The 9,446-nt window shown below is 35.9% G+C and overlaps 1 protein-coding gene across 1 annotated transcript; it reads left to right on the top strand.

Moving 5' to 3' along the window:
• Positions 1-258: 258 nt before the first annotated feature.
• On the top strand, positions 259-9,234 carry LOC140157613 (uncharacterized). Its single transcript, XM_072180853.1, has 5 exons — positions 259-430; positions 7,215-7,332; positions 7,705-7,913; positions 8,822-8,916; positions 9,211-9,234. Exons 1-5 carry the CDS (start codon positions 259-261, stop codon positions 9,232-9,234), a joined length of 618 nt encoding a protein of 205 aa, XP_072036954.1.
• The last annotated feature ends 212 nt before the right edge of the window (positions 9,235-9,446 follow it).

Below are 9,446 nucleotides of genomic sequence, written 5' to 3'. Positions count from 1 at the left end.
GGGGCCAAGTGGACTTGCGGTCTTGTTGCGCTCAGGTCTTCAATTGTATTTCTTTGTAACAGCTGACCCAGTGGAAAGTAAAGATCTTCAGAGCATTGGGGCGCACCAATGTTCTGGAATGACAAATTTTAAGTTTTTCCAAATAACAATCAACAATAACTGCTTATTCTGGGAGTTCGTAATACCGGTACGTGTAAGTAATGCTTTTCCTGAACTTGTTAAGGTACTCTGCGATGGTTGCTAAGCAATAATGATATCATGAAGTCATCTGAACGAACTGATGAGATGAAAGAGATGAGGTACAATATGATGAGTACTCTTAACTATAAAATGAGGAGAGAACACAATCAACAACGAATACGGTGTGAAGCACACCATGAAACACTGGCGTCTCCTCTCTTATCCAGTGAGGTCTCCATTAATGTCAAATGTAAGTTTTCACTCATTTAACGAATACGTTTGCTGTGACGCATTTAGCCTGAGTCCCTTGGCCCCGACCTCGAAACAATTCAAAATGGCGGAATAAAATGGCCGTTTCTCGTTCGGGGCCTGAGAACGAAACATTCAAAAAAGTGTCGAGAAATTTCTTTTGTATTTTATTGTTTTCACGACGGAATTCCGGGGTGCATGCGCAGTAGCTCAATAGAAACTAGTCAAACTCATCAGCAGTATTATCGTTGACGCCTGTGCAATACTTGTTGTACGGCCAGTAAGGGCTTGTAAAAGAGATGATTACATGATTAATTATTCATAAAATTGAATTTTTTTGTGAAATCAGAGCAGAGAGATGCCATCAGCTTGTCTGTGTGAAAGTGCATAGAAAAAACAACAAAATATGTTTAATTTCAAACCTGATTGTCAATGGTGAAACTTTGGCTGAAGAAGTTGAAGGTGACGTTGCTTGTTATCTTTTAGACCGTTTATCTGAAGTCATGGGTTCTTTTAGAGCAAAATAGGAGGCATTTTTGTGCCATGTAGACGGCGATCGGCATTTTCTAGTTTACAATTCATGAATTGGATGTGCACTGTCAACAAGCAGAAGCAGCCTGATAAATTCAACTATACGGATTGTACACACACCGAGTGATTTGTATGTTATTCATTGGTCAGTGCAGGCTAGGCACCTAAGCATGTAAGTACTACAGAAAGCTCAGTCATGCACGGTCTCAAGACAGACAAAAAATTCATTGTCGTGATGGTCATGAATGCATGAATGATCATGATGATTGCATACCATGGCATGATAGATAGTATCCTGAGTATGGCATACATCAATCATGTACATCAGATTCTGACATGCATAATTGACAAATATGCTGCACGAAGAGCAGAATGTTGTCATGTTCTTGAACCCGCCCAGGTCTTCATGTCATATTAAATCAAACCATGAATAGGCCTATAATGAATGAATAGCACCGGGGAATAGCATTAGCATGAACAGTGTGATCGTGATGGTGCTGGTTTACAAATTTAAATTACCATTACGATGTCCCAGTGTTTGTCATGTCTGAATCTGAGTATGCTTGTCACTGCACGACTGTCAATCCCGCTGTGAAAGTTTAGTGCCAACCTGTCAATACATTGTAACTTGCCTCACCGAGAACTGTGTGCTGTGCAACTGCACGTCTCCTACATCAGACGCTGCACTGCACTTGAAATCGAATGGATAGTATTATTCATGTTACAAAAGGTAAGTTCATGTCTTCATGCCAAATCATGGGTTGGATCTCCAAGTCTCAATTTTACAAGACAAAGACTCGATCCAAAAACGGAGTCCCAAAATTATGACTAGGCCTCGGGCTTTATGGCTTAGGCTTAGCCACAAAGTATTCAAATGTGAGTAGGCCTAGAAGAATGATATGTTTTGCATGAATGTATGACAAAATACTGGTCCTGAGTGCTAGGCCTAGCAGTAGTAGTAGTACCATGACTCTGTACGGTACATGTAATTCTGTTTACCTAACCTTTTCCAAGACGGCTGGGCCTTGCACACATTTCACCATTTAGGCATTACAAGTTACCGTAGTCTATGGCTGGGCCCTCATGCATCGTACCGTACTGTCAGGGGCAGGCATTATACTCGCCGTAGTCTACGCATACACACATTAGTCTAAGACTGGGCCTATTATACACACATCGTATCATTATGTATGCATGGTGTTACACTTGCTGTAGTCTACAGCCGTGGACCTACTGTTATCCTACTGTTATTAGGACGTAAGTTGCGTAACATTGTGACGTAAGTTGCGTAACACTGTGAGTTGCGTAACATTGTGTGACGTAAGTTGTGTGACGTAAGTTGTGTGACGAAACTTACATTACGCAACCTAAGTTGCGCAACAGAAGTTGCGCGACGCAACATAAGTTGCATGACGCAACGTCAGTTACGTTGGGTAACTTAACAACGCAATGCAACGTAAATTACGCAACGTAAGTTACGTTGCATAAATTAACAACGCAACGTAAGTTACGTTGCATAACGTAAGTTACGTTGCATAACGTAAGTTACGTTGCATAACGTAAGTTACGTTGCATAACGTAAGTTACGTTGCATAACGTAAGTTACGTTGCGTAACTTAAGGATGCACACAGGATCACTAAAGTGTTACATGGCCAAAATTTAGATTTCATCACTAATGTCATCTTCAAACCGTATTTTATCTTGTCATTATTAGATTTTAAAGAAATCTTAAAATTTGAACCATAAGAAAAGCTATTTTAAAGACCCCCTTTCATTAAAAATTCGTCAAAATGCAAAAGCAAATAAATAATTGTTTTCCCGCAATAGATCGCGTTCTCGTAACGCGTACTGCGGCGTACAGCTAGCAAAGACACGCACACATGGTAAACTGGATGGGCGAGGTGATTACTGATTGAGGCGCTGGAGTCGCCAATCGCGATCACTACCGTATTTTATCGTATTGATCTCTTCCAAGGTAGGTAAAGCTTGCACCATTGCATTGCGAAACTGCGGGTCGACAGACCACCACCGTCCCCGTCCCAGAATCAGTAGGCCTACTCGATAAATTTCGCCAAAAAAGTGCTGATATAGTGGTATAAATTTTTTGTATGTTATGTTTTTGTTTTGTTTTTCAAGTTTCATTTTGAACTTGAAAAGATGAAATTTATCTGTAAGAAGTAGTTACCCGTAAGAAGCCCTGTAATTCAGATTCAGATTCAGATTCAGATTAAATTTATTTCAATTCGTGGCCCGGAGGCCAAATTACATGAAATATTACAATTATAATGACATAAAAAACATAAAAAAATTACATTGAAAAACACAATAGGATTATTAAAAGAAATTAATTGCACTTACTGAAGCACTTGAATACATCAAACACATATTAAAATTACATTGAATTATAAATCAAAATTCACAAAACTCAATTCTATCCCTGCAAACACTCCAAATATAAGCTCTCTCTCTAATGATGACGCAATCTGGTAGATACGATAGAAAACGTAGGCCCTAAATATTTTGCTAGTAGGCTAGACTTAGCCCGTATTAGTACATCATTAGGCTTATTATTTTATGTTTAAAATTTGTTTTATTTCATTCATTCACTCATTCATTCATTCATTCACTCATTCATTCAAGCATTCATTCATTCATTCATTCATTCATTTCATTGTTATTATTTGATTTACCAAGTTGGTGTAGTTGGACAAGAATAAAGGCCTATTATATTAGCTTATATTTTATGCAGTCCCAGCCTTGGTTCGGGAGCCTCTGCGGTCGTTCAGTCTCGTCTTCATTTTGAAGACCATAAAAAATAGGCAAGCAGTTACTACCGGTAGGCCTATATTAGATACCTAAGGCCCTGAATAATGTTTAAAAGTGTTATCAAAACACGGATTTAATCTACTCCTGATTGACCGTTAACGCAATGTCAAAAACGTTGACATTTCAATACATCATATCGACCATCCAGGCATAGGCCTACAACTCTAAGTCAAAAATGCCGATATTTGAAATCGGCATAGCGAGCACGCGTTTATGAAAGCATTTTCATGAATGTTTGTCTGGCTTTCAACTTTCACGTTTATAATGTTTTCTGCATATTTTAAAAGGTAAACTGCTTTAAAGCATTTTTCGTGAATGTTTTCATGCAGTGTTTTAAAACGCTCTTTAGGTCCTATAGCATGATGCATATACGGTAGGCCTACTACATAAACCACAATCTAATTAGTTCCGGTTTCTACTTTTGAAATTCGGTTTTGTTAGGCTATGTAAATTTCCGTGTTTTTCAGGTTTCTTGTGACCTCTCCGTGTTTTGCCCGTTTAACATATATATAGACCTACTTTTTGTCCGTTTTATAAGAAGTTTATTCAAGACATATTACAACTTTTACCCCACTTTTTACACGTTTATTTGATTGAAAACAACAACAGACACACTTTTTTTTATTTTTGTTGTTGTAGTTTTATTAACTTTTTATGCGGTACAAAATATTTTACAACTTTATTGTGGATTTAGGCCTATAATAGGCCTATGACTTTTGTACGTGTTTGATATTCCGTAAAAAGTTAAAAATAAAATATGATAACAACAAACAATTACAATAACAAAAACGGAATATTGAGTAATGCGACACATCAGAATCTTTTAAAATTTTACTTGGGATTCCTGTGGTGTAGACCTAGCTATTAACGGGCGTTAAAATGCATATATTTGGCGCGGACGGGCCGCTGTGGTGCCTCTCAAGCACCAACTAAAAAGAAAAAGCAACGAGTAGTAACAACATCATGTTTGCGGTTCAGAAAAGGACAATGAACATAAAAATGCAATATTTGTCAACACCAATAAAAAAAAAAAGATAAAAAAAAAGAAAGAAAATCACAAAAAAACGATAAATTAACAACATTGCATTTTTAAAGCAAAATTATGAAAATTAGTACAAAACAGAAATCGCAAATAGGCCTATCATGATTATGTCTCAATTTATTCTTCATTTCATAAAACTTCCTGATTATCTGCTAAAATAATTATTGCTTGTCAGTTATTCTATGCTAATTTTAATGTTCTGAATGTCCGCAAATTTTAATACAGAGCATGATCTTTTTTTATACGGAACAGGACAAAATTGTGCTTAAAATAATCATGGTTTCGTTCGCGGCAACACGACCATGCACTGTGCAACTTATTCGCGTAACCTGTCTGTATGTCCGCGCGCCCTGTCGCTCCTCAAACGCCGACGCGACGCCGCGACCTTGCCGGAAGCTCTGCTGCACCATGGAAACAAAACTGCAGTAAATAAAATGGCTACACCATGTGGATAAACATCTGCCGAATGTGCACGGATAATTTTGTCATATTGTATATTTTACCTTCTAAATCGCCAAAAAAATGCCAATCTGCTGCAGTTGGACGCCCCTTCTCATTTTCTAACTTGACCAAACGTCACAAGTCACCGGATTATATATTTATGGAATAATCTTCAAAAATGGACCTAAAATCCGCTGTATTTTTCTACATCGCGATTTTCGGCAAGTTCACTTTTGACCACTTTTAACCATTTTTGGTCCGCCATAGCGTCTAAATGAAGCATCACTGAGGTAAGTTTTTAAGTCAAACGTTTAGATATGGCCAAAATCTAGATAGTGTTTTTTATTTTTAAATTAGGGCCTAGAACTTTTTTATCACCATGATTCAAAAATTTGAACACGGGTCACACGTTTTTACTGATTTTTTACCTATATTTTAAAAACTAAGCAAAATTTCGAAAAAATAAAAAACACTTTCTAGATTTATTTGTCTAAATTAATAAAATTCATGTTTTACAGTTTTGATTTTCAAATAATTTTTTATGGCGGACCAAAAATTTTTGGTCAAAAAAGCCGTTTTTGGGATTTTCTCGAAAATTGTACTTTTGACCCAAAACTGACGTTTTAAATGGATTTATGAGCTCATTTCCGTTCAAAAAATGTATACTTTTATATACTTTACATAAATAGTTTTCGAGTTATGAGGTGAATAATAATGGATAATTAGTGATCCTGTGTGCCTCCTTAACAACGCAATGAAACGTAAGTTACGCAACGTAAGTTGCACAAAGCAACGCAAGTTATGTTGCGTAAATTAACGATGCAACGTAACGTTAGTTACGTCACGTTAGTTGTGTGACGTAAGTTGCGTAACATTGTGACTACAGTACTGTAACACTATACTGACTACCAATCCCATACCGTAGTCCTAGGCCCACTCCCAACTGCACATTTATACATGACTTACAAACGGTATAATCTAAGGGGATGTCATTTTCTTCGGAAGGGGGTCACATATATGTCGGTGACTGGAGTAAAAATTTTTATGACCCCCTATCGCGGGCTAATTTTTTTACGACCCCTTAGGGGCTATGCAATAATTATTTGAAAAATCATGCAAACCTATGCAAAATATTGGTCAATCTTTAAAATTGAGTCATACCACAGTCCACAGACCATAAAAAGATCTGTGATCATATTCATACATAGTCATACACTTGCCGTACGGCAAAGGCAAAGAACTAGCCAAAGGTGATAACTAAAACTTTAAAAAATCTCTTGGAAACCGGGTTGAAAAAGTAGTGAAATTTATTAAAATGGGATACTGAATTGATTTGCTTGGTTTGTTATTTAAAAGTAACTTTATTTTTTAATCAATAAAATAGAAATGATATTATTTAAAATACGGTTAAAATAGTAAACACTTTATTTATTTATTTATTTTTTTTCAAATCTTGTTTATTTGTTTGCCATTCATCGTATTTCGTAGTAAATTCATTCATAAAAAAGTTATTACACCCACGTGATCACAACTAATTAATTATTCATGAGGGCGTGCGCTCGACACTTTTCGAACGCAATCGTTACCAGTCCTCACCTGCAAGCACAACCCGATGACCGTGCGTAAGCAGTTGAAGGACTGGTGGATCAAGTCTATGACGCATTCAAGCCAAATGTTAAAGACTACACAGTTGTATTACAGATATTTTACTGCAAAACAAAGGAGTTCCATGCCCGGGTTCAATGGTTTCCATTTTTGATTATAATTATGTTATATCATAATTATTTTTTTTAAAAAGTTTCAGGATTGTTGTTGTAAAGGTTTTACGTGACTCGTTAGGGGCTGTGCAATAATTATGTACAGGTGGTTAAATTTCCAAATGGCGTGCCAAAAATAGATTTATAACACTAGATTTCCCTTATTTAATTGTTGCTACATTTGCAGTTTGTCCAACAGAAGTAACCATTTCTGATTGTCCACCGTCTGTGGTTGTAGATGGCGTGAGGACAATCAAATTATCTTGCAGATCCTCAACGAGCAATCCACGAAGTACCATAACATGGTAAGAATACTGCACTACTAAAAGCTACTAAAGTTCCGTAACCCGATCGACAGCATCATCCAAATCCCCCGAGTTTTCGTCGGTCGCAACAAATACCGGTAGTAGCGTAGAGTGATTTTGATCAATAAAAATGACCGCCATTTTTATGAAATTTAGCCCAACGATTTTAAATATCAAGTTCATCAAGTACACCATGTAAAAATGCGCAACTATACTTAATTAATAGTATACTTCTTGAAATGATGTTTAAATGTTGCGGTTTTGCATCCATTCTCAGCATGATAATTCTATCACTTATAGGTCTAACTCCAGATTGATTTGTGGCATTTTGGTACTACTATTGGTTTTTGTTGTTGATGTTTCAATTTACAGGTATTTTAATGATAACCTACAAGAATCTGGACATTCTCCCAAATATATAGCTTCAACCTACTCTGGGGAAACTACCGAACTGTATTTTACATCTCGTCCGTTGACGGCCAACGATGTAGGGATGCAGTTTAAGTGTTGTGCCGATATTACAACAGAGCACATCTGTCAATCACGTACGTGTAGTGAAGTGTGTACCCCTGATGTTAACTGTAAGTACATTTTTTTATTGAAAAATATAAATATTATCAGAATTAACAAATGATTAATCATTTTTAATTTTTTTCATGTGCTTGTTGAGGACAATGAGATAAGGAAATGAGTAAGGAAAAGGAAATGAATGTATTAACCCAGCAAACACAAAAACGTTTTTAAAACGTTTTAAATAAGTTATATTTTGGGTTTTGGTTTAGGTAAAATCGTTTTAATAACATTTAAATGTCGGGTTATATAAAGGTCGTGAAAAGTTTTTAAAACGTTATTGTAAATATTTTGGGCAAAGATTTTTTGCAAAATATTTTTTCAACCCCAAAATAACATTCTGTTTAGAATGATTAGTACCAAGTTTTCAAAAAACAATTTGGAATGTTATTAAAACGTTTTCATACCCTTTATATAACCCGAAATTTAAATGTTTTCTGTAAAACATTTGTGTTTGCTGTGCAGTAAATTAACAACAAATGTTATGTAATGTTATGAAAACGTTTTATACCATTATTGTACCCTTTATATAACCCAACATTTAAACGTTTTCTGACAACCTTTTATAACCTTTTGCGAATGATGTCGAAAACGTTTTGTGTTTGCTGGGAAGCTCCATGTAGAATACAAGACATCAAGTTGTATTCCTTCCATTCAACTTGACGCTTTACTTTCATAAACTTATAATTCTGATTCAAGCAAAATCGAGTTTATTGTCCTTAGTTTTTCATTTATATAGTTCGTCCTGATTCATCATCATCATCATCATCATCATCATCATCATCATCATCATCATCATCATCATCATCATCATAATTTACATCATCATCGTCATCATCATCGTCAACGTCATCGTCGTCGTCGTCGTTGTCGTCGTTGTCGTCATCATCAGTAAATTCGTCTTGACTTTTTTTTTCAGTTGGTGAACATGATGAAGGCCAACAGTTTCCTATAATGTTAATAATGATCGTCAGCGTATGTGGAGTTGTACTGGTTGTCGTCTTTATTCTGGTGGTAATTTTGAGCCGGTACGAGTACAAAATATGTATAGCTCTTGTTTACAATATTATTGTTTGGTTATTTAATCATGATGGTTACACTGACTTTTGTTCTTTGATACCAAAGATTGAAATATTTTATGCTTCTATGGAATATAGAATGATAATTACTTATCATCACGTATCATTACAGCGTCACAGTAACTGACACATATGCCTATAATTTATAAACCAATCTTGGATTTTGTTTGCCAAGAAAACTTAAATGTGTTTGTTGTCTTATTTATTTTTTATGATCTGTTCATTTCAGGAAAATAATAAGATGCCACGGTAAGTAATGCATGCGAAACTGAGTATAAATACATTGGCACACCTAATAACTGCCCGTTGCAGTTTGCAATATTAATTTTGTAGTTTCGATTACACTGAGCAGGAAAATGGTAAATCTATTAACCCTAACACTGACCCATGCTTTTTGGTATCGGAAGTCAGAGAAGATCCGAATTTTTCAAGAAGAAGAAGAATGTTTGACTTGGCACCCCCGGG

This window comes from Amphiura filiformis, chromosome 7 (assembly GCF_039555335.1).
Source record: "Amphiura filiformis chromosome 7, Afil_fr2py, whole genome shotgun sequence".
Taxonomy (NCBI): domain Eukaryota; kingdom Metazoa; phylum Echinodermata; class Ophiuroidea; order Amphilepidida; family Amphiuridae; genus Amphiura; species Amphiura filiformis.
Note: the sequence above shows the minus strand (reverse complement) of the source record. Positions and strands in the feature narration are given on the sequence as shown.